General features: G+C 41.9%; 1 protein-coding gene across 4 annotated transcripts in view; it reads right to left on the reverse strand.

Moving 5' to 3' along the window:
- Positions 1-3,875: 3,875 nt before the first annotated feature.
- The window catches only part of CLIC6 (chloride intracellular channel 6), a 136,369-nt gene continuing 113,714 nt past the window's right edge, over positions 3,876-26,530 (reverse strand). For 2 of the 4 annotated variants that reach the window (XM_060273586.1, XM_060273585.1), the window contains exons 3-7: positions 11,909-12,018; positions 10,768-10,893; positions 10,425-10,531; positions 7,193-7,374; positions 3,876-6,386 (exon numbers count right to left, since the gene is read on the reverse strand). In XM_060273586.1, coding sequence (XP_060129569.1) covers positions 6,225-6,386; positions 7,193-7,374; positions 10,425-10,531; positions 10,768-10,893; positions 11,909-11,964 — 633 coding nt within the window. In that variant the 5' untranslated portion in view covers positions 11,965-12,018 and the 3' untranslated portion in view covers positions 3,876-6,224. Of the gene's footprint in view, positions 6,387-6,852; positions 7,375-10,424; positions 10,532-10,767; positions 10,894-11,908; positions 12,019-12,345; positions 12,677-24,463; positions 25,253-26,530 lie in introns of those variants that run through there. The other 2 variants (XM_060273587.1, XM_035116684.2) reach the window with 2 other exon arrangements.

Consider the following 26,530-nt stretch of genomic DNA (forward strand, 5'->3'; position numbering starts at 1 on the left):
AAGGAAGAGAATAAAGAAGGAAAGAAAAAGAAAGAGGGAGAGAAGACGGAAAGGGAGAAAGAAGGAAGGAAGTAGAGGGAAAGAAAGAATAAGAATGAGGGAGAGGAAGAAAGTTGGGAAGGACGGAAGGAAGGAAGGAAGGAAGGAAGGAAGGAAGGAAGGAAGGAAGAAAGAAAAGAGGGAGCAGGAGGGAGAGAGGAAGGAAAGAAAGAGGTGAGAGAAAGAAGAGTAGGAAAGAAGGAATAAAGAAGGAAAGAAAAAGAAAGAGGGAGAGAAGACAGAGATAAAGAAGGAAGGAGAGGGAAAGAAAGAATAAGAACGAGAGAGAGGAAGAAAGGAAGGGAAGGGGGGGTCGCCGCCTTGATTCAGCGCCAGAAAAGAGCGCAAAGGGACCCAGGGGCAAAAAGCATTTCCCCGGCCCCAGCTGTTTGTCGGCGCTTTGTTGGCGCAGCGCTTCAGCAGCAAGGTCCCACTGCTGAGTCCCGCTGGCTGGGGCGCTCGGCGGGCCACATGACGAGGTCTGGCGGGCCGGATTTGGCCCCCGGGCCTTGTGTTTGACACCCGTGACTTAGATATTGATTCCTGAAGCTTATCTCCCTGTGAGTTCCCCAGTGTGCCTGGAGTAGCTGCAAATAAGGGCTATTTAATTACAGGCTAACTAACCTTAAGTATGCAAATGGAACTGTCCCTTCCATTGAACTGAATGGATCAGACCTTGTAAGAGTGAAAATATCAATGCACACACTGAAAATGACTGAATCAAGAATTATTATTTTTATAATTCTCATTTCAGGTTTACATTTATGCTCTTAAACTGTAATTTTTAAAACCTTTTCTCTGGACTTTTTTTCTGGACAGGATATTTTAGATGAACCTCAGGCCAGTCGTTCTTTCTCGCAACAAGATGATGTTACTGAATCAAGGAAGGATCACCTGAGAAAATCTCCTTTAATTGGGAAAAACTTCAGGAAAGCCGCACCATCATCTTCTAAGAAAGCGAAGAAAAGAGGTGTGTTTTCCAGCAAGAAAATCAGGTTCCTTTCTGTTTGATTGCCCAAAACTCCGAAGAGTTGAATAAAAGTCAGTTGGGTCATGAAACAGCTCTCTGTTAAAAAGCTAAAGCTAGTTATGTAGGAGAAAGTACATATAAACTTTATTGTGGCGTGTAATTCTAGGGTTAGACACATACCTCTAGGGTTAATTTAGGGCTAACTTGCCTCACAAAATTGTGTGACGGTAAAATGGAATAGGGAGAACTATGTAAGCTGCCTTGAGCTCCTTGGAGGAAAGTCAAGATACCGGTAATTATAAACATAGTAAATATGTCATATCTCTCTAAGCATACTAGATAGTGGGCACCACTCCACATAACATACCACCCAACCTGGGTTTTGAGTTTGGCTGGGTGGGCGGGGGTTCTCATTATCCCACCATCAGCTAAACCAAGTGAGGCTAGCCAATGGAGCTCAAATCCTCAGGGAGTTAGCATGTGAAGACAGGCTCTGGTGGACTGAGTGATGAGACCAATAGTAGGTCCAATGTGGTTTCTGCACATGCTGTAGAGAGAAGTAAGGGGCAGATGGGGCTTGTCAAACTGGGAAGGTAGCTCTTCCAAGAGAAGGAAAACTCTGGTCCTAAACCTCTTCTGCCTTGTGGGGTATCTTCAGTAGAGGAAAAGGCTTAAGGAGTAAACTCTATACAAATCTGGAGTCCATAAGATGGTTGGATGCTGTCCTGTATGCCTCCTTCCAGCAACTCCTGCAGCCAAGCTGGTGTCAAATGTTTTGCTCTTCCTTCCTTTGGACCCCATCAGATCTTGTTGTACAGACAGCCTAGGACCTTCATACACACTGCCCAGGCTTGTGCCCAGGGAGGTGCTAACACAGCAGTTTGACTTCACCTCTGGAGGCACACTCCATTGTCTCTTGAGACAGATGGATGCCAACAATGGTAACTGAAAGCTAAGCTATTCAAATCTTAGGATGTGTTGAGCCCCTGCTTTTATCTGTGATGGTATCGTAATAATTCAATGGTAACTTCAGTTCTTTGTTTTCTATGTATTATATTTTGGTTTTACAGTATTTTGGAAACCACTCTGTCGGCCTGTTGTACTGCTGAGCAGCTTAGAAGTTTGTTAATAATCAAACAGGCATATGGAAATGGGGGAGTAGAGGGGGGTTAGATAGCGGTGAACTGAACCTCAGGTATGCCCAGAATAAGCAAAGCTCCAGGTGGGAGACACACCCATATGAACCATGTTTTAACAAGAGGCTATTTTGTTCTTTTCCAGCTTGTTTTTGGAAATACTGTGTGCAAAGCAAGTAGGTTTTTTGAGCACATCAAATCAACGAACCTTTGTGGCGATTAAGGAATCCAGTTCTGACAATGAAATCTTCAAAATCTGAAAACATTCTTTTCAACAGAGAAGATTCAGCAGATATTAGTATAAATAACTGTTTGACCATATTTGCCTTGTGCGCATATGTATTTGAAAGACTCATGTCAGTATTTAAGATTCATGTCAAGTATTTTTATTTTCAATGATAATATAATAAAATAATTTTTATACAAGCAATGTGACATAAACGGACTCCACAGTAAGAAGCAGAGGAATGTTTGTGGCTGGTTTTATAACTCTCAAACTATATTTTGGGGGATTACTGTAAACATGAAGGGTTAATGGTAAACAAGCCTGTTTCTCTAATTCGGGGAGGGAGGCTGGATCAAGCCAGAGCAGGAAACTTTCGACAGGTGGGCAGAGCCCCACACCTGTCAATCACCTGATATCATATGACATCAGGTGATTCAAGGGAGAACTGTGAGTCCATAAAGTCATTTGATGTTCTTCCTTTGCAGCCCTGGTTTGAATTCAAGCCACAGCTGTAAATAATCCTACTGTATGCAGACTCATCTCTCTGTGGGCATGGCTGGGAGAAAATAGAACCCCTGTCAGGCTTAATTTGGCCCATGGGCTGGAAGTTCTGTATGCCTGCTCTAATTATACATAAATAGGTGTCCTTGATACTTTTTCAAATTTGGACTTGCCTATAGCTGATGCTGGGAAACTCTCTTTAGCATGTCCATTCACTCCTATGGAAAATATTAATGTATCAGATGCCTTATTATGTACATACAGTACTTGGAACATCACCGTTACTTGCTCTTCCTTTGATTCATGGACCACTTGTAGAGGATACTGCAAAGAAGAAATCTAAGAGTAAATAGTACCAACACTAGAGCAATAGATTTGGTGGCCTATGCAAGTATTTTAGAATGAACAAATGAGAGTGCAGAAGCTTATGCAAGTCATCTTCCAGCAAAACTCTTTAAAAGGTACCTCTTTGCATCAAATGCTAAAGAATGAGCTCCGGTGATCAAAACACAATATGCAGTGTTCTGTGGCATGCCAGTGACAAATGCATAAGTCTTTATAAGTGAATGAGTCTCTTTAAGCCATTCAAAAGACAGGCAAAAGCTACTTGCTCTTTGTGGGACTATACTACGCACAGTCTTAATGTTGTGTGCGTTTTCCTCACATATCAAATTCCATGGAAGTAACAGCCAAAGGTTTCCTTTCATTTCCTTGCCTCTCTGGTTTCACATCATGGAATAATTTAATATCCTCTCTATTTGCTTCACAGAAAAGGTGAATCCTTACTGGAAATCAAAGGTGCAAAGAGTTTCTAATATTTTAAAAGACTGAGCACAATGCAGCTACAGCAAAGCACTTTCCACTTAGGCAATTGGGCAGAGTTATGCTCCAGATTTTTCTATTCCATTCCATTCCTTTATCTCAAAATGCAAACTAGTGTCAGTATGTTCTTAAACGAAAATAAGCACAGTACAACATATTTAAGTCAGAATTAGTGTATTTTCTTTTCAGCTTTGTAAGGCATATTAAACAACTACAATGATTTTTTTGTGCGGTTTAAATTATATAGATGTCTGAAGATGAGGGGGGGAACAGTAATATTTCTTTCATGGATACGAAAAAAATCAAACCCAGCATTTAATCTTGGTATTGTAAAATAGTTTTAAACAGGTTCACTCTATAGATTGAAAAAAAATATATGCAGGATTTAACACTGTTTACATTAATCACAAAGAATGTGAAGCATGCTACACAAAGTACACTTTCATGATTATACAGTACAGAAGTAACATATCTTTAAAATAGAAAATCCACACTGTTGTAAAATTGGTAAGAAAAGTAGTCATCTTCTTGAGATGAAATATTTTCCTATTCTAAAAAAAGTTCAGCTTATCAAATATACATTTTAACCAATCTTATATGGGGATAACTATACAGAGGAACTGATAGCTGCTACATTTAGTGGAGAGAATTCCTAGTAGCCACAGTATAATCCAGTAGGTTTTGTCTGCTGTTGTGGCTCTTTTGTTCCTTTACACTTTGAACTTTCAGAAACACAACAGTAATAAAACATGTTTTCTGCTAATCAATGTATATTTTTCAAAGACATCCAAATGAATCCTGTTCCAAAAACAAGGAGAAAGGGACCACCTCTTCCTCAAAATTGAATAGCATTTGTGAATTTTATAAAATAATGGGGAGAGTAGGAAGAGGCCCCATTTCAATAGCCTGAGGAAATGTTTTTATTTAGGCCATGTTTACCCATGCCTGTTCATCACTTGATGATTGCAGCATGTACTAATGAGCCATCTCAGAGCAATACCATGATGGAGGTTCCACTTTGTCTGAAGACAAGAGATTTTTTTTAATGCATTCAGTTCACAAACTGGGTTTTAAATTTTCAAGTGTTGATTAGTCAAGCAATGTCCATCCACTTCTTACTAAGACCTTAACCACTGGTTTTCAGAGTGCCTTACTAAGGAAAGACATCATTAACTTCAAGTAAGCTTGAACACTTCAAGCCTTGGAGCAGCAGGGTGAAATAACAGCTATGAATTGCACAGTCCCTGTAGAAGCAAATCTGGTACAGCACACAGAATTTGCCCACAGCTTTGTAGCTGAGAGTTGGAACTTCAGGAAGATGGAATGTATTTTTTAACAACATTTGACCCAGCCCTTTTATTTGTATTCATATGATATAATCTGTTTCTTTCTATTATTTACACAGGTGAGTACAGTTTGTACACATGTTGTGTTGTATTTTTGTCACATGGATCTTGTGAGACAGAATCAACCTATTTCTGCTTAAAAAATACTTAAGTTGCTGAATATATTTGGCAATAGCTTAGAAATAAAATAAAAATTGTGACACTGACACCTGTGAGAAGCGGAAATCAGAGGTGGGAGATCAGCAACTTGTGTGGTAGGCATAGAAAAGGGGTTTAAGGCTCCTGAATCTGTACAGGGTATCACAGGGAACCTGTGATAAGCCCTTCTGAGTATCCAGTCTGACTTCCTTTCACTAATAAATGACCATCACCACACACAGCACCTGAAATTAGATGTAGGAGCTTTGAGGACAGTATTGGCTCATGGATAGCTTTGAGCTATGGCATAGCTGTTTTTAGATGTTGTAATGTTGCTACAATGGAATGTTTTCTGACATTGCAGTGCCATTGTTCATTTGTACATATGTCCCAGCCTAAGTAGTAAGAAGCTGATGCAACAAAGCTTAGGGCTGTAAGCAACACAACATGTAAACAAGTCATTTGCAGCATGCCAACCATAATGTTGAAGGGGGTCTAGAAGCGTATGATAACCACAAGCCCATGGTTTAAGGGCAGAGGTACAAGAAATGGCACATGGTAGACTAGATACACTGCAAATTCCCCTGAGGTGACTGCCCCTCAAAACAGTACAATCCACATTTCTTAAAATCCATAGGTGTTCTCCCATTGACCAACAAAAAAATGGACTTCATCTAATTCTCTCTGTCCTGATAGGGTGATCAATGCTTACAGAAATACCTTTAACTATTGTTTAGAAATTTTAAAGCTGCAATTACTATGTAATCTAGATTCTAATATTGCTGCAAATGTTTTGAGTTTGTTCTATTGCAAAAAAAATAATACATATATTTGTATGTGCGTTTGCGCATATCTGCAATGCAACAAATATACAATTATACTATACTTGAATTAGTAGATCAATAAAATAATTACTTCACAAGGATTGGCCAGTTTCATAACTTGAAACTTTGCAGTTAAGCAGGCTCTTCATTTTATTCTCGAGGTTTTCCTTCTTTTTAAAAATCAAGCTCACTGAAGATATATAGAAACATAAGATTCTTGATTTATTTCATTCTTTTTGCAACATCCAAATAGGCGAACTCTATTTCCCGATCTGCAGGACAAGTATTTGTGAACTCGTCTCTCACATATGCATTGTTCAAATATCTCCAGATTCCAGTCATTTCAGATGGAAATTCAAAATTTCTGTATTTCTTTGCCACAACCTAACAGAGAGAAAAGGAAATCATCATATACATAGTAGCAGTAGAAATTGGAGTTCTTGGGAAAGTCCCGAAATAAACGATAAATTGCAAGAACTCAGGCCAAAAGAAGATTATAGCCTACTCCAATGTATTGATAGTTTATAGCTTATAGCTTACTCCAATGTATTGATGTCAGATTAAAAGGCTCTAAATGGCTTGGGAACCAAGGACCTGTTTGAGCAAGCTTCCCATTATGTGTCAGCACAGCAACAAAGATTTGTAGAGGGGGCCCTCCTCACAAAGGTAAAGTAAAGGCAAAGGACCCCTGGACAGTTAAGTCAGTCAAAGTCAACTATGGGATGCGGTGCTCATCTCGCTTTTCAGGCTGAGGGAGCCTGAGCAGTGTTCAGGATAGCAACCCATGCAAGGGCCTTCTTCATTGTGAAACTCCCTTCCTCTGGGGATACATCAGACATCTTCTCGATATTAGTTATCTAGATTGTTTAAGATGGACCTTTTCACATAGATCAGGCATCCCCAAACTTCGGCCCTCCAGATGTTTTGGACTACAATTCCCATCTTCCCCGACCATTGGTCCTGTTAGCTAGGTTGTAGGCCAAAACATCTGGAGGGCCGCAGTTTGAAGGATGCCTGACATAGATCTTCAGATCCTTGTGAGAGTGTGAACAAATTAATTTACTGAACAGTCCATTCGAAATATTGTGTTGCTGTCATTGGTGCTAAGGACTTTGATACCTTATTCCATACATTTTATTGCCTTCTGGTTCAAGGGTAAACAAGCACAGTACAGAAAGGAAAATCCAGACCTTGATGATATGTAGTTTTGGCAAGAGATTGCAGTCTGCTAGTGTGAGTTCATCTCCATCTAGGAATTTCCTTGTGGAAACAGTGAGTTCTTCAGTGCTATAGGCATCAATTTCTTCAGGCAAGGGGGCATTTAAGTAGTTATTCAGTTTCCTCAAAGCCTTCAGCAATGATTTTTCCAAATCTAGAATCAAAGAAGAATAGAATAGAATAGAATTCCTATTTGGAAGAGGGTCTGTCTGGCTGTCTGGCTGTCTGGCTGGCTAGCTAGCTAGCTGGAACCATAAACAAAAGCACTCCATACTGTGACATTTTGTTGCAGGTCTAACTTTTACTATTTAAAAAAATGCCTTAACACAAAAAGTCATTTTGATACAACAAAGAGACACAAATAAACATCAAACATATCCAAACAGTGCAGTCCTTGAGTAAGCTTCTTTCATTCATCTTAGTTAGGATACATGCAATAATGTTTTACATGTACACATGGAGCAAACGTATTTGATATAGCTATCTGCAACAAGGAGATAGGTCAGTGGAAAAACTGTTTGCTATTATACAGTGAAGACATCGTTCACTTGTATCTGCATATGTGCAAACAGTTGTCATTTAAACAGGCAGTGAACTGCGACACTATTTTGGAAAGTTGGCATTCACAGGCAAATTCATTTGCAGAACAAATTATGTGTGTTCACTCATTGCACGCTCATAGAAATCGGCAGTTCATTTGGTTACAAAGCCACTTTTTTTGTTTTGTCTCAATCAGTTGTCTAACCATATCCCTCCTATAGTTTAAAAACTATAGAGTCCAATTCCCATCAGCCCTAGCCAGCATGGACAATGGTCAGAAATTATGGGAGCTTCAGTTCAACACCTAGAGGGCATTGGGTCAGCCATCTCTGGTCTAGAACACTAGAACAGTGGTTTTTACCATTCAGAATAAAGCTTGCAGTCGACAAGGCTCAATACTTACTCGATAAAGACATGTTAGAGTAAATGCCACAAACTTGCTATATATTATACTACCAACATTACCGTATTGGCCTGAATATAAGCTGCACTTCCCCCCCCCCTCCCCAATTCTGACTACGAACAGTTAAAGTGCAACTTATAATTGCGACCTTACAAAAAGCCTGATATCACTTCTGAAACAGACATACAGTGAAAACCCCCCTTAACTTTTTAACTTCTGCTGGAGCCCTGGCAAGCACACCAGGCAGTGGGATGGAGAGTGCCAGGGGGGCTGCTGCAGTGGTGGCACCAAGCAACCCCCCTCTGCTGTGTGCTCCACACAGAATGTCTCTTCTTGCCCAGCCAGCCCCCACTGCTGTTAGGGAGCAGGAGGGGCAGCCGGTGGTGGGTTGCAGGTGCCTGGGCAGGCTGCCACCTCTGCCACCGCCCTACGCAAACCTCCCCACAACTGCACTGTATAGGGCTGGTGCTTCGGCAGCCCCCCATCATTTCCCAGTGAGTCGTGTGGATCCTCTAGGACTGCAATTTTTTGCTCGGACCACATGGGTGCCACCAATTTTAAGGGAGCAGCTTATATTCGGGTATTGTCTTTTTTTCTCTTGAATTTTATATTTTTATATTTTATATTCGGGTGAGGCTTATATTTGGGCCAGTATAGTAGTATGTCTACTAAAATGATACTGGACAGCAAAATATAGCACAAAATGGCTTACGATATGATATAGATCACTTATGAAATACTAATTATTCCCTAACAGCTGGTGCTTCGGCAGCCCCCCATCATTTCGCAGTGAGTCGTGTGGGTCCTCTAGGACTGCAATTTTTTGCTCGGACCACATGGGTGCAACCAATTTTAAGGGAGCAGCTTATATTCGGGTACAGTGGAACCTCAGTTTATGAACACCTCGGTTTATGAATTTTCGGTTTATGAACGCTGCGGACCCATCTGGAACGGATTAATTCATTTTCCATTACTTTCAATGGGAAAGTTTGCTTCAGTTTATGAACGCTTACTCTGCGGACCGTCTGGAACGGATTAATTCACTTTCCATTACTTTCAATGGGAAAGTTCGCTTCAGTTTATGAACGCTTCAGTTTATGAACAGACTTCCGGAACCAATTGTGTTCATAAACCGAGGTACCACTGTATTGTCTTTTTTCTCTCTTGAATTTTATATTTTTATATTTTATATTCGGGTGAGGCTTATATTTGGGCCAGTACAGCTTTTGAATTATGGTGCTGGAGGAGACTCTTGAGAGTCCCATGGACTGCAAGAAGATCAAACCTATCCATTCTTAAGGAAATCAGCCCTGAGTGCTCATTGGAAGGACAGATCAGGCCCGGCTCTAGGTAGACCCCCGGTGGCGCAGGGCACCATGGCGCCGGCCCGCCAGAAAGGCGCCGCGAGCTGCGCCCGCTGGCCGGCCGATCCGCCGGTCCGCCGCGCAGCTGCGCCCACCGCGCTGGGAAACGGGGCGGGAGGGCGCCAGAGAGATCGCGCTGTGCCTGCCCACCCGCCCGCTGCTGCGCCCACCCGCCCACCGCGCTGGGAAACGGGGCGGGAGGGCGGCGGAGAGATCCGGCGCACCACAGCGGCAGGGGCGTTTAAGACGGCCCTGGGACAGATCGTGAAGCTGAGGTTCCAATACTTTGGCCACCTCATGAGAAGAGAAGAATCCTTGGAAAAGACCCTGATGTTGGGAAAGATTGAGGGCACTAGGAGAAGGGGACGGCAGAGGACGAGATGGTTGGACAGTGTTCTCAAAGCTACGAACATGAGTTTGACCAAACTGCGGGAGGCAGTGCAAGACAGGAGTGCCTGGCGTGCTATGGTCCATGGGGTCACGAAGAGTCGGACACGACTAAACGACTAAACAACAACAACAACAACAACAATTATTCTAATAAATTTCTATAATAATGCCAGTGAAAGCTGCCTGTTTTTTCCTCTGGAACTGCTTTGACAGTATTAGCAAAGTGCTGTACTATTGGAAAAAGGAGAGGGAAAAGAAGGTAACATCTATGAACTATAGGAGTATATAATGGATTCCCCCAATTTAGAGATCCACCAGTACCATTATGACTGCAACAGTCACAGCACCAATCACCACTGTCAGCTCAGACATGTTTACATGCTTAGCAACAAAAATAAGGCAAGAAACACCGACCTTTGACAAATGGCCGAAAATGAATGTAGGCATACAGAGATGAGAGCCAAAGGCGTTTGTTCACAGTAACAATACAAAGGTTTTAATACTTACTTTCATTGGCATCTTTCCTTGTATTTTTAATGAACGCAGAAAATTTAGCAAACACATCATTTCCTGCAGAGTAAGATTCCAGATGATTTGGTGCAAGTTTGGGATATCTGAAAAATTTAAGACATAATAATTTAATCCTAACTCGGCGCTTCTCAACAATTTACTTAGGAGGTTCCTGATTGGGCTCATATTTCAATAAGACTCAGGTGTGACAATCATATATCTTAATCATATGTTAACTACCTTAATTTTTGCATTCCATGGTCTATGAAACTTATTGATCTAAAACAACAGCCAACACATATTCTGCTTCCATTGAATCCAGCATACCCAAGTACAATACCTTGGAGGTGCTAATTTTTCTTCTAGGAATTCCTCGATTTTATTCACATCTATTTTCACATCTCCATCAAAAGTCATAAATGGAGGATTTGTTCCTGGAGCTAACTTCTGTAAGTCTGCAGGCTTCCTAAAATGAGACAAACATTCTTTTTTAGAAGAAAGCTGTCCTGCTAGATAAACCTTGCTTTTTAAAGTTAGCTATCTGATTTGGCATTAAAAATATTGATTTCTGAGGCTGCACTCCTATGCAGGAATAATTTCTATTGACCTAACCAGGGCTTACTTCTGAGAATATATGTATAGAAGTGCTCTGAACGTCATACTACTTAAAGATACGTTTTGCAGGATGGAATAATCAGATTTAGCAATCTGGAGACAATAGTGTGCTTAAATTCAGTTGAATTTAATATGCATATAATATTTACTGAGAACTTAAATTCCATTGCTTTAAATTGGCCTTTTCTGCTCCATTTTCTTTTACTGTATTCTGCATGAGAGTGGGGAATAAATTTTTGTCTCATGCTCTTGTTACTTTCGATCTGTAAAACAAGGATGTAGCCAATGTTATAAGATTTTCATCAACAAATGTTGCAAGAAGAACAGGTGCTTTAGTCAAACTGAGCTGTGAATGTGAGCTACACAATTCTGAGAATAAAAGTTGCTGGGATCCAAATAAAAGCTAACAGTGCATTTCATCCTCAGAACTGCTTACCCTACATTCCTAGCTTATTTCGAAGGGAAATCAAAAGAAAATGTCCAAGTCAACTCCCCAATATCCAGGATACCCCCAGGATTTGGTGTCAATTTTATACATCAGTTTAGTTTTCAGTACACCACTCTGATATTTTATAATGGTTCATATATCCAGTGCTTTTTTTCTTTAAAAAAATGTTTAGGGCTACTCTCATTTTCCTACTCATATTGAAATACTGCCCCTCAATGAGGCCAAACGTAGATTCACAAAATATTTAGGGGTATGCATACCCCTGCATCCTCCCCCAGAAAAAAGCACTGTGTATATCTAAATAATAAATATAAATAAATAAGTGTCTCTCAGAGTAATTAGAGATGAGTGCTCCTAATGTAAGGCTTTGAAAGACTTTTGGTTTTTATTTTAAAAATGAAAATAAAATATAACTTACCGTTTCAAATCCACAGTGGTAACATTAAATATGACACCCTTTAACCAGAGAATCATGAAGAGGCGCTGAGAAAATGGACAGTTTCCAATACTCTCGCCATCACTACCAGCCTAAAACAAATAACACTATTTTTAATTAAACAATGACATTGGTAATTGTTGAGAAAATGCAAAATTCAAGCCCTGCAATAAGCAATTACAATCTAACTGAAATAATTATTCTCAAGTATTTCAGGATGGTTTCTTTCCACCTTTCCTTCAGTCATGCAGTGATGAAACCGCAGTTGCAAACCCGTTCCAACACAAACTCCTGCATTCCTTTGCATCTAAATAGAAAGCAGAAATCCAAATATGTTTTATACTGTTTTGCATTTTTTGTACCTTAAAAGCTGTAATTGATTAACTTCAGTCCTACATGGATGTCCTTGCCAGGAAAACTTGGCAACCCCAGAAGATTTTCTTTAAAGAATTCCTCTTCCAGTTAATTGCCATTTCATATTTACTTATGTCAGAAACAAAAAACGTAAAACCCCATTGCTTAGGACTTCTTAGGTGTTAATGTCTTCTGAATTGCAACCTATTATCAATAAACACTTTTAATAATGAAGGGGCAGCCGATGTAGTATTCCTTAGGTAACAGAATAGTCTTCTCAAAAGAAAGACTACTGTATTCAGATTTTAAAGCTTTACAATGAAATTTAATAGATTAAAGAACTTCACAGTTAAGATCCTGTTTCCATTAAATATAAAGGTTTAAAGCTTGGCTTCCTCTAACAATTTGTTTCCCCCAAAAGTTAAATCATTATTGCCAAAGTGCTAGCTTGATTTTTCTCTAGTCACCTTGGAGACTGTAAATTTTAGAGAGTCGCAATCATCAATCTCTACTTTCCAGGCCAGATACACAGATGAAGAATGTGTTAGCATGAGAATTGCAGAAACAAAGCAGCCAATGGGTTCATGAATTCATTTCTAAATTAAAAAGACAAATAATGTACAGCCTAGTTACTGATACTCAGCATCACTTGGCAATAAGATATCTTGTCTTAAGAAAGAGATGCTTGGGTGCATTCTGCAGTGCTATAGCATGGACTTCAAAAATGTACTCAGACCTGCCTCACCCTTGCACAGCAAAGAATTTCAGACTTTTTTTAAGCATTGAATTTCCACAGCAAAGTTTCTCCATTTTGATTTCTTGATTTAATACAATACAACATGTAAGTGAATTATATTTGTGTCTCAGCAGAAAGGGATCTAAATGAAATAGGCAGGTTGGGTCAAACAAGTTTTGGACTTTGAAATGAACCCTTATGCTATTTCAACTTTCAAATGCATTTGTATGTACCTTACATACACTACAATTTATGAATTAAACTGTGATTAATCAAATCATGCATTTTTATTAATCAAACACTCAAAGTTTATTAAATGAGAAATGAAAATCCTCAAGGTTTCTTGAATCAAAAAAGAAAATATCAATATGTGCATAAACAGCTTCATTCACTTTCCTTTTTAGCACTCATGTCAGGAGTAGGGAACAATTTTCTTCCTGTCAAATCACTTGATACCACAATGACATCGGTGATATGCCAGAACTTTAAAAAGTCCTCCACAGTGCCTTGCAAAAACCCTCCTACACTGCTGATCACAGGCTAGAAGTCACCACCTGTCAGGTGATGAACAATGACTTCAAGCCAGGTTTGCTTAGTGATCAGCTGTGCAGTTGAGTTCTCCATAGGAACTCAGCCACACAGCCAATCCCTGCAAAAAGGAGGCTTGAAGTCTTTCCACAGGAAACTCTGCTGTGCAGCTGTTCCAGCCACATCTGACATCACATATGACATGGGTATGGTCTGGGGAAAACAGCCTTCTGGGACAAATTGGGCCTGCCCAAATATGCTCACAGACTGGAGGTTCCCCCACACACACATGCTGTATGCTCTTACCATGGTTCCATGACTGGCTATGCACATAATTGGTACATTGCCCCATAGAGGTGGAATTCAGTGCATGGAAATTGGTACAGGATGTACTGTGTGGGGGGGTAAACAAGAGAACCAGCGTAGATGGCTGCATGTGAAGTCAATTGTTTATCCTTCCTTTGAGCCACTAATTACTATCTGCTTCTGGATCCTACTGTGACTGTGCAGTCCCATCAAATTACCATGTGTGGAACTAGTCATATACAACCCCCTTTGGTATGTGGGTGTCTCATTCAAGACTGATCAATGCAGCATCTATGGGTATAATTATGGAATAGAGGTAGGCAAATGGTCCCAGGAAAACAACCATTATTAAACTGCAGCCTGCAACTATTTATTTCATTAGGGTGCCACGAGCAGCTACATTAATTCACTTCTGTAATGAGTTTAAGTGGATCATTGATAGGTCTTTTATAACAGTGTGTTATTAAAAAGCAATCCAGCCAAAGTTAAGCACATCCATCTGACCGGTTTCAATGGAAGAATTAAATGCAAAATCAATTCCCCCTCCCCACTGAAGTAAACTGGATTTAAATCTGCTAGCCTCATGTGTATTGTGCACAAAAGTTTTCTGTGTCGTAAAACAGAACTTTAGCCTTTGCCGTTCTTGAAAATAGTGTCTTCATTGAGTGATGCAAACCCGGATAACACCTGGATTTTACAAAAGTGTGCCACCTAGTGGTGCTGTAATATCTAGAATGTGCTGTGTAGTAATAACTTTTACAAGCACCTTTCACTGTGGAGAGAAACATATTGAGACATAATGCATCCTGTGTAAAAGTATCAGGGTTATGTCTGGAACTCATACCTTGGACCTAACATTGATGTTAGTTAATAATGTTTTAATTTTTTTGTTTTTGTTATTCATAATGTTCTTTTCTGTGGAGGATTTATTTGGTCATCAAGTTAACAACCTTGAGCACTTTTTAATGTAAAGGTGGTATACAAATGAAATAATTAACCTGCACTCTCTCTATCTATCTATCTATCTATCTATCATCTATCTATCTATCTATCTGCTAGACCACTCCACAGGTTTTTATTTAAATTTAAATGAACCAAAACTTTTTACCTTATTAATAGGCCCTTGAATGGCACAGTTTGAGAACTGTGGCAAAAGAGCAGCAGGGGAGAGAAACTCCTCTTCCTTTTCTTGACTTGCATAAGCCACATGCCCCTAATGTAACCTGTATCTGCCCCTTCCGCTTGTGAGGTAAAAATCCCCCTCAGCCCTCCATGGCTCAATTAGCCTTAATCACTAGCTAAATATACACACCCAATGGAAAACAGAGGTATATTTCTACTACAAACCTCGCAGCATTTTTTTCAGAATTAGTTTCATATGTATTTTTATAGTTTCAGCCGTGAAAAAAAGAAATTAGAAACAGTCAAAAGCCTGATACAGAATGGTGTGTTGTTTGATGTAGCTGGCTACTTTGCATATTCCTTTACAGGTCACTGGATTAAAGGGGTGATATTCTTAGCCTACACAGATCAAAACTGAATTGTTCTTCCTCGTAAATTCTGCTGAAAGATCCAGTTCCTTCTGCACTTTCCCCCTTAAACTGAGTAGAATGAGGTCAGAAGTACACAAGCAACGAATCAAATTCTATTTGCTATTTATCCTTTTGCAAGAATCATGGTTTCAAGGTGCCAATGCTATTTCTAATCCGCATTTAATAACATGGCAGGAGACCAGCTGAACACTGTACATCAATAAGTAGGGGGAGAACTTTATAGCCTTGTTAAATTCTTAAAGGGAATTATTTTAACAAAAGAGCATTATATTCTGGAACACATTATAGGGCTGGGAAAAACAGATTAACTGGTACTTTAATTACATATCCTGTTTTATAGTTTAACATATGATACTTCACATTTCGTATATTTCTTACTCCTCTAAATGGAGGACACATTTAAATAAAAAAATCTATAATGTACCATGAACAAATACTTTTTAAAACATGAGAGGGTGTTGGGAAAGCTTGGCAGGGATTAGATGGAGAAGGAAGCAATCTAGCAGTGATAATCCTAATTCCTGTTTGGGGGCCAAATGGTGAAGTTAAAACATGAAAAGGATTGTTCTCTCCTTTGTGGGCAGGATTTGTTTATTTTTAAGTTAAAGGTGGAAAATACCTTGGGTGCATGTTGTGAATAAAGGACTTGAATAAGTGGGGGTGACCACCTTTCGCCATGAGAAACTTAAAACCTTGGTAAAAGTTTGCAAAGTGGAACCAATGAGAACAGCAGTAGAGGAGTGCACAGAATAACATTGCACTGGCTTAACACCACTGCTTGTTAGTGGGGCTAAAAATGGGCAGTGGTGAAGGCATGTCAAGAGAGCAGCAGGACTTGTCTTATGTGAAATTCAAATCTTCCTCAGATTTTCTCCCAGACCCTGTTGCAAGCAGCACTCAATCTAATGGCAAACTAAGGTGGTGAGTATTGACAGAAATGGAACCAAAAATGGGGCAACTGAGAAACAAAAATGTTCTAGAATGCTCTGGGAAACTCCGGGGTTTGTAGAAGTACCCCCCAACAAACTCCCACAAAATATTAAAAGCTCTAAGGGGAAGGGGAACCCAAAAACAACTGTGGAATGTTGAGTATGCAGCTTGGGACCCTCGTACCTACGGGATCGTACCTCCTGGTATGCCCCGCGGAGGACCTGAAGGTCCACAAACAACAATATTCTGGAGATCCCGAGCCATAAGGTGGCTAGATTGGCCTCTACTAGGGCCAGGGCCTTTTCAGTATTGGCCCCAACTTGGTGGAACACTCTTTCACAGGAGACCAGGGCCCTGCGGGATTTGTCATCTTTCCGCAGGGCCTGCAAGACACAGCTGTTCCGACTGGCCTTTGGATCGGATTCAGTCTGACCCCTGTGTTTTCCTCTCTCATGGTTTGGATTTATGGACTACTTAAAATGAGGCTGCATTTTAAATTTTAAGATTGTATTTTAATCTGTATTTTAATTAATTGTTTTCTTTTCTTTCATGTCTTATTGTAATTTTATTGGTGTTAGCCGCCCTGAGCCCGGTTTTGACTGGGGAGGGCAGGGTATAAATATTATTATTATTATTATTATTATTATTATTATTATTATTAAAAGAAAAATGCATAGCCAGGCTGGGAATGGCCTGCTGGAGGGTATGGCTTGTTGGCTTGAACTCGGAACAGCAACAATTAAAGGAAATTAGAATGCCATGCAACATTTTTGCAATATTATACAAACAAAAGTGGTGGACTCAATGGAGAGCCAAACATACTGCCCTGCTTTCTCCACTCCATTCCGCCATGGCATCCAATTAACCCTGAACTCAACCACAGCACCTCTACATAAGCATATAAATTACAAAGCACTTGGCATGGGTTCTTCCTCTTCTTCTTCTTCTTCTTCTTCTGCCTCATGCACTTAGCACAGTGGTGTCAACTGTGCTCTTGAAAACCATGGTGAAATGGTCATGGTGAAAAGAGTGACCACTTTGCATAAAGAGCCAGGCCAAGCACAAATATAGCAGACTGCCAACACCTCTCTTCTCAGAACCATTACAGCAGGTAGCCCACCACACAGCGTTGGTGTCAGAACCCAGCATACTTTGTCTTTTCCTGGTCTTCATGAGCCCTAGCAGGGTCCACCAGGGTTGGAAGGTGGTGCACTCTCCTTCATTAGAAGTTTTAAGGCAGAGGTTGGGTGGCCATCTGTCATGGATGCTTCAGCTGAGGTTCCTGCGTTGCAGGGGGTTGGACTGAATGAACCCTTGGGTCGCTTCTAGCACTATAATTATATGATTCTATGGATGTCCCCAAAACAACCTAATGACACTTCACACAGTTTCTTTATCATTCCCTGATCATTCTCCTATGAAAAAAATGATGAGGTGTTGTTACAATCCTAATCCACTAACATTGGCCGGTATAGTAAATAAATAGTAAATATAGTTGGCAAAACTCAATGCATTTCTGGGGCATTTTATGCCACATGTGATTTTTTTTTTTGTTTGTTTCCAGAAGGAAAACAGTAACTACTAACTGGCTGAAATTTGCGGGCATGGTAGAAGCGACATTTATCAGATTATTACCCTCTGTCTGTATTTTCATAGGGGAAGGCTCTTCTTCATTGTTACTGAATATAGTCTAGAGGTGGGTCCTCACATTCATAAGAGTCTTCCTGCCTATACTGTATTCTTGGCTGTTTCTTGGATGTCAAGTCACAGCAGAAGACAGCTTCCTATATAGCAGCACTAATGTCTTGTGCAGCACCTGTCGTAGGGCGGGACCCAAGCTCTGTTGGAAAGATACAACTGTGACTTTGAATTGGAGCAATTATTATTCCCAGGACCACCGCATAAGAAAAACAAGCTTACTAGCAGCTGAAATGATCATTTGGCAATCTATTGGCACATAATCTCTTCACTCTTTCATCAGTCCAGAAACAAACATTAGCAAATGGAAATGTATACAGTACTTTATCGCATCATGGGATATTATTATCAGCACTAAAATCAGATAACCTTCACATGCTATAACACAACTCAAAATAACTTGGTTCTAAGAACAAGAGCTGTGTGATTCCCTCAGATAACCAGACATTAGTGGCTGGAATAGGGCTGCATGGTTCTATAGTGATGGCCTACTGCTCTCAACCTCTCCACCCCCACCCCATATCTCTCTGGCCACTCCCTACTGTGGAGCTGGTAGCCCCTCTCCCCTGGGATCAACAGTGGAAGTTCAGTTCAGTGGAAGGAATGCTGTGATGGAAGAAGTGATAGTGTGTGGCATCATGAAGGCAACCAAGGGAGCTGAAAGGACAGAGCAGATTTTGAAGATGTGCAGAAGGCTGCAAGGAGAAGGCGAGGAAGGAGGCAGTCATATTACATGAGCAGATGTCTTTCCACTCAAACAGTTGCAGCACTGGACACCAACCAACCAACCAACCAACCAACCAACCAAATAAAGCAAGCAAGCAAGCTATAGGAACCAGCTACAGGGGCTTAATAACACAATCACTTGAAGAGTTATGAAAGGAATTCATAATTCCAGCTTTTCCTAAGCTGCATTATAGAACCATATGTTTTCTGCCTTCTCTATTTAAAAAGCTGCTAAAAAGATAAGGTCAGTAATAAAGAAAGCTTTTTTATATGTTTTCCACACAAAAAAAATCATGAACTCCATTCCAAGTTCTAAATATAATACTTTTGAGTAATTTAAGAAATTATGGTGATCAACATAATTTTTCCAAGATCCAAAGTAAATTCATAGTAATCTGGATACATTGAATGTGTCTGTATACCAAGTGAGACCATTTGTCCCTCCATTTCGGTATCAGCGACACTGACTGGTTGTAGCTCTCCAGGATTTTGGACTCAGGACTTTCCCAGCTCTACCTGAAGATGCCATGGATTGAACCTACGTCATTTTTCCTGTCGGACAAGTGCTCCACTACTATGACCCTTCCACAAACAGACGAGTTTTCTTTACATTTTATTCATAGCTGCCAAGTGCTCCCTTTTTTTAAGGGAAATTCCATTATGCTGAATAGGCTTCCTCGCGAGAAAAGGGAAAACTTGGCAGCTATGATTTTATTCTACTTCCATTTAAAATAACAAGGGATGCAATCCCAGTTCTACTTATCTGGGAGTAAGCATCTGAGTAGATATCATTAGGGCTGCAGTGCAACCCTTCCTTAATAAATGACAAGCAAGGGTCATTAGTGTAGTGCCAGCAGAAGCAATGCTGCATATGAAGCCTCTGGCTGACCCCACCACTCACTGCCCCCTTTGTTCATGTGATGGTGAATGTGATTACCCTTTTCTTCTTCGAAAAGTACATAGAGCTGAAGCAGGAAGTTGAATCAGGGACACTCTTTCCCGCTTCATCATTCAGCTCTTTGTGCTTTTAAAAGCTCAGATTCATTCTACTAGATCTGTTAACCAGTTCACTTGGAAAAGGGATGTTTCTGTACACATGCTTTCTTTCTCTCAGGTTGGGGCTGATTCAGGGGAGGGGGATGCCCACAGCACTCACTCAAAAATTAAAAAGATGCCCAATGGCCTAGAAAGATTGGTGATTCCATCAATAAAGCAAGCAGGCAAAGAGTACTTGCAAATTAAATTCCATAGATATAAAGCACTAGAGAATAAACTGCCAATAGACTAAGCCACTTGAAACATTTTATTGTAGTTCAGTTCTGGTTAAAGGAGTTATTTATGAGTTTCTGCCATTTCCCTACAAACAGAGGCTGCAAGCAACCTTCTTCCCAAGCTGACAAAGTATATGTCTCAATCCCTATGGCTTAAAATCAACTGCAGTCTGTTGCCACAGTCTCACAGTGGAGAAGATGGGTTTCCCCTGCTCTCAGAGCATTAGCAAATGTTCTGCTGCTCCCATACTGGTGTCCTGGTTTTGCATTTTAAAAAAATCCATTTACCTTAAACAAACCTCAGAGGATCTGCTTTGCTATGGATAAGCATGCAAGCTTATCTGAACTTCCCTGAACTTCTTTAGTAGCAAAGGGACTTTCTCATTTCACTTAAGAAAACACTTGCATAATAAGACAGTGCATCGACTTTTTAAAAAACCTATATGAAATGTTAGTGCTGTAACAGATGAAAATGAAAAACAACAGTTTGATAGAGCTATTTTCCCCCAGAGAGGAGGAGAACCAGGGAAATTATATTTGTAGGCAGGGAGAGAGTAAAGTTCATCAGGTTTAAAAAGGCTGTGGGCACACTAGAAGATGACTTGGTGGTATAGCTCAGTTGGTAAAGCATGAGACTCTTAATCTCAGGGTTGTGGGTTCAAGCTCCATGTTGGGCAAAAAGATTCCTGTACTGCATGTAGTTGGACTAGATGCCCCTCATGAATGCTATGATTAATTAACTTAGGCTGAAAAATCAAAGAGTTTCTATTATTAGCATTGTAATACATTGAAATAATGGTTCAGTCCCAATAGGAAACTTTATTATATTTGCCCCTAATCTCCATATTTAGAATTGCTTACAATTTCTCATATTGATCTGTTAGAAACAGATCAAGTATTTGGAATACAATATATAATCCTGTTTAAAACATTCTCCTGAGAAGAGGAAAAGCCTCCCTCTGGCCTTGAGGGCCTAACCTTGCATTATCTTTTCACCTGAGCCATACTTTTATCTCATTTGGGTTTAACCATTCTTCTAAAGCAAAGTATTTGGTCATCTACATTTATAAGTTGTTCGCTAATAAAGTTGGAGGTCAATTTACATGAAAGTTTGGATTGGATATGAGTTTTAATAGATGATGAGCCCAGAACAATAATCTCACTAGAGCAATTTAAGAGGCAAAGGACTTCACCGGTTTTAAAACTGTTTTGGATAGCTGTATAAAGGATAGGATATTGGGTTATCTTCTTCTTTGGGAGATACCCATACCTAAAAAAATAAAATGAGGCAGAGTGAAATTGGCCCATTTTTTAAAATGTTGTGGCTGGATTTTTCTTACACTCTTATTCTTTTCTCAGAAATATTTCTGCTGATCACGGTTGCATAAAAAGAATTGCTACCCAAAAACCTGAACATCAAGTGCAAATAACCAAAGCCAAAATAAACCAAAGAATCCTAATGATCAGTAGCAATGCTTAGCAGGCACCCATGAGTTTAGGCAAGTTACTCCACTCATAAATCAACAAATCTTCGTACAAACTTCTTACATTTACCGTAGTGACTCTGTATACATTTTCCTATTACCTGCAGTCTCCTTTAATGGCATGAGTGTGCGAGTGTGCATATTTACAAGATTCCCTGCAGAAGCATATATCTGCCAGTTTATTTTAACCTTTCATAAGCAGTCTATTCATATTTTCAGGGATGCAGAATGTGGAACAGGGGTGGCGAACATCAGGCCCAGCGGCCAAATTGCAACTCTCCAAACCTGTCTTTCTGGACTTCAGTTCTCAGGCTGCATATGCCCTCTCCCTAGGCTACATCCTTCCCCAGCCTTTCTCCACACCTTCTGCAAGTGCTTTTGCCTGGCTGCAGCTGGAGGAATTCCTTGGACTGTGGCCTGGAGGGAAGTGTGTATAGAAACATCTGACTTGTGTGACCCTGGAATGCCACTTGCTATACAAAAGTAGATGCAGCTATTGTTCCACCCACTTTTGCCCCAGAGCCCCATCCACTTTTGCTTCTGGGCCTCACTCATCTTTGGCATCCAGCCCTCATAGGTTTTCCCACAAAGGAATGTGGCCTTTGAGCTGGAAAAGGTTCCCTTTGTAGTCCTGAACCTCCTTTTTTATGCCTATCTTTTTCCAGATCTGGGATGACAGTAAGCACCACCACAGGGCTGCCAAGATATTGTGCTGCCTGAAATGTGGAACAAATAGCACCCCAGCTGCTATTCTACATACAGTAGCCAAACAGACTGACAGTTGAATCTTATACCCACACTGATAATAGGACAGACCCATCCACTGCATCTGAGGCAGGATGCTACGGTACGGTACTATTCAACTTCCAGCAAATAAACAAATAATAAAATCTTGGAGCTGCTACCTCCCTGCATCTTATACCTGAGTTAGCCCTGCACCACCCATTTGAATTTTGCTGAAAACCTTAAAGGCCTAATGATAGGTTAATACATAAGGAAACCCTCTGTTGGGAAATTGGGAGGGGGGGAGTAATATTGAGCAGAGAAGCAGTGGGTGAGGAAAGAGTTAGGCACACTTATCCCCACAGTTTCACTGCTTTAATTTCTCTGCTCTAGCCATTTATTTGTTTTATTGCCCCTTGAATATGGGTTTAATGTATAGTGCTACCCCATGTCACATAGGAGGAAGAAAAAGAAACAGACAAATATTGCAAATTGTAAATTACAAATTATATTGTAAATCCCTATCCCTACCCCTCCTTATTGCTCTAAATTAATGTACAGTCCCTGGGTTTTATTTTCATGTTTATTTATGTTTTGGGTTTTGCTATATTCAATTTTGTTGTTTTAATTAGATATATTGTAAACAAGCCTGGGATCTTAATTGATGAAGGGTGGTTTTAAAATGAAATAAATAGTTTACACAATCATAACCAGAAATCTGCATGCTTTTTCAGTCACTTGAATGCTTTGTGTGGCTCTAAGATGTAACATGGCAAACTCTAAACTTGACTTGTTTTGTTTGCAACGTCTGTACTGTCCATACCAGGATAACTAAAATTTCAAGTTGTCATGCATGTACAGGCCCCAGAACTTTGGGGGGCATCATTTATTTGCAGGTAAATAGATGAATGCAATGAGTGATTTTTCAGTTGTCTGTAGTGGATCTTATTATTCGTGATCTGATTTCCCCATACATATGTCATACATACTGTACATACCGGTATATACCAGTATGTCTCAACAGCTTCTGAAAGTATACCCTATTGTACTTCAAAAAAGATGCACTTGTCCTAACTCTGGAAAATGCAAGGGACTTAGATACTACAACTGCAGTATCAGCAAAAGCCATAAAGTTCAGTACACAAATGGTATACCCCAAACCTGAATGCCTTTTCACTTTAAAAACCCCCAACACATTCAGAGTGAGGTGAGGAAAGTTCAAAGTACAGTCATACCTTGGGTTAATTACTCTTCAGGTTGAGTACTTTCAAGTTAAGTATTCCACAGACCCGTCTGGAACAGATTAATCCACTTTCCATTACTTTTAATGGGAAAGTTCGCTTCAGGTTAAGTATGCTTCAGGTTAAGTATGGACTTCCAGAACCAATTAAGTACTTAACCTGAGGTACCACTGTACCGGTATGTGTAATGTATCTTATTACTGTACTCTTCTACTTCTTGCTGGCAGTGTGATACATATCATTTGTCAATTCTACAGTTTGTAAGGAAAGCATTACTTTTTTGAGCATGATGCAGCTTCATAGCATGTCCCTATTTAATCATGAAGTCAAAAGTAGATTTATCTCCGACTTTAATACCCAAATCATCTTAGTAAAACTGGATTTTCATCTGGCTGATTTAAAAGGCACTAGCTTAGCCAATGTACTTTATAATAACAAGAGGATCTATGTAGCTTATATCTGCAATGAAATCTTGTATACAATATGTCGAGGCAATTTACCATATGTAGTGGCAACCTCTGGGAAACCCATAGGCTTTTAAAAGTCAATTCTGTTGGCGGGAAAGTTTGTGAGCGCTCTTAGGAAGATACAGAGCTCTGCCAAGCTCACCAAGAGAAATTGTTCCAAAATGTTTGCTTTCTCCTACTTTCCTCTTCTTGATCAGGAGCAGCGATGGAAGCAATACTCCGGGTTCACTTCAGAAATGATGATTTAACTTACTGTAAAACACCCTGTTGCACTTGCAAAAAATAAATTTTCCAGTGCATGTGTAGTGGGATTCTAAGCCATGCTCACCAACATGAGTAGGGAGCTAGGGAACAGCGGGTGCGAAGCCCAAAGCTGTAGATTTGTGCGCAAAGTCTTGAACTCCATTTCAAAGCAACTATTGGAAATCCTGCCTTAACTATCCCTATTCAGGAGGCGACCCTGCCGTTAAGCGCACTTCGCCTCACAACCAGCTCGCTTTCCAGGCGAATGTGCCCTTACCTTTACGAAGAGGGAAATGTCATGCTCTTGCGCCTCTTCCACCGGCGTGGCGAGTGGAATCTGCTCTTCTGCCGCCGCTTCCTCCTCGTCTTCCTCCTCGTCTTCCTTTCCTTGCATGCCATTCACCCCGAGCGCATCCCCGGCGTCCGCGGCCCCTTCGGCGGCTCCCTCCGCAGAATCGTCCTGCAGGTGGTTGACGCCTTCATCAGCATCCTCTCGCGGCGGCTCCATCGCTCCAGAGGCCGGGAGAACATCCTCCTCCTCCTCGGCGCCCGCCTCGAGGTTTCCCGGGGCTTCGCTTTCCTCTGCGCGGGCATCTTCTTCATCATCTACCGGGGTTTCCTCGCTCGCGTCTCCCCCTCCAGCAGCTAGTTCCCCCTCAGCGAGAATTTCTCCGCTTGGGGCTTCCCTCAGAGCGTATTCTTCTCCCGCGGGAGCCTCCGGAGGTTCCCGGTGCTCTCCCAACTCGGTCCCGCCGACCTCGGCCTCAGCATCTCCGTCGAGCTTTTCCTTTTCGCGCGCTTCTTCGCTCGCCTCTTCTCTTTCATCTCCGCCGCGCTTTTCCTCTTCCTGCTCGCTCTCTCCTGTCACAGACTCCCCTCCCTCTCCGACCACCGGCTGCTCCTCACTTGCGCCCCGACTCTCGCCCGGCTCCCCCTCTTGTTGTGGGGGCCCGTCTCCTTCAGAGCTCCCGTCGACCGGCCCTTCTTCACTCGGCCCCCTGGTGTAGACCGACTCCCCTTCTTGTTGTGGGGGCTCCTCTCCGTCACGGGTCTCTTCTCCGTCGACCAGCTTCTCTTCGCTCGCCCCCCGAGTCTCCCCCGGCTGCTCCCCCTCTTGTTCTGGCGACGCCTCTCCTTCAGGACTCCTTTCCTCATTCACTGGTGGCGCCCCCCGACTCTCGCCCTGCTCCGCCTCTTGTGGGGGCTCTTCTCCCTCAGGACTCCTTTCTCCGTCCACGGGCTCCTCTTCACTCGCCCCCGGCTCCCCATCTTCTTGCGGCGGCGACGCGGGAACTGCCGCCTCATCAGCGTCTCTGCCCCCCTCAGTCTTTTCCTCGCCGGCGGCGCCCTGGGTGCCCTCAGCCGCCCGCGTTTCGTCGCGCTCTGCAGGGCGTCCCGTCGGACTCGCCTCCCGCTCCTTCTCTCCCTCAGGACTGGGGCTTTGTTGGCTGCTGAGGCTGCTTTCTCCTGTCTCGTGGCTTTCGCCTTCCTCTTCGCGGGCTTTCTCCTCAGGCGTTACGCGTGGAGCTTCGTCCTCCGCGGAGGTGGAGGCCGGGGGCTCCTCCGTCTCCTCCTCTTCCCTCTCATCCTCCTCCACTGCTCCGTTCTCGTTCCCGCCTTTCTGCCGCGCTTCTTCGGCATCCGGGGCCAGAGCTGCCTCGAGCTGCCCCTGCGCCTCGGCCATGCCGACCTCCTCAGGGAAAGGGCGTTCTTGATTGCAGGTGACAGGTGCGCGTCCTTGCGGACCAAGGGCGCCTCGGCTCTCAGGCAGCTCCCGCTCCCGCTATGGCGACTGTGCCCTCCCTGCGCTCACACAGTCGGATTAAGTCTGGGACTTGGCCAGCGACAAGGGTCACATTCTCGACTCCCCATCAGGGAGCACGCCGGAGCGGTGCGCGCATGCTCGAGCGCAACAGTTGAAGCTGGCCGTGCCCTCACCTTTCTTGCCTCGCCTGCCAAGAGGGTTTTGCTCCCCGGACTAAGAGGAATTAGGAGGACGATAGGAGTAACAGGGTCGGCCTGGACATCTAAGGGGAAGCTACCAGCGGTGCAAAGTGTAGGGGAATTCAGAGTAGGACATCGGACAATACTGAGAGAAAAGAGGCCAAAAGGGAGAGACAGGAGAACAGGTGGCAAGAGGCTAAGAACAAAAGGAAGCAGATGGGCAAAACTGGGACAGGGGCTCAGGGATGCCGCCGCAGCTCCTCATCCTGGGCTTTGCTACAGAGAGCTCCATCTACACTCTTGCTACTTCTTTTGCTTTGTTGTTATTTCTCCGTGTCTAGTTGATTTTGTAAAGCCCCCCCCCAAACTGTTAAAGGTGGGGTTTTACCCTATTAAAAAT

Source organism: Zootoca vivipara, chromosome 4, assembly GCF_963506605.1.
Source record: "Zootoca vivipara chromosome 4, rZooViv1.1, whole genome shotgun sequence".
NCBI classification, from domain to species: domain Eukaryota; kingdom Metazoa; phylum Chordata; class Lepidosauria; order Squamata; family Lacertidae; genus Zootoca; species Zootoca vivipara.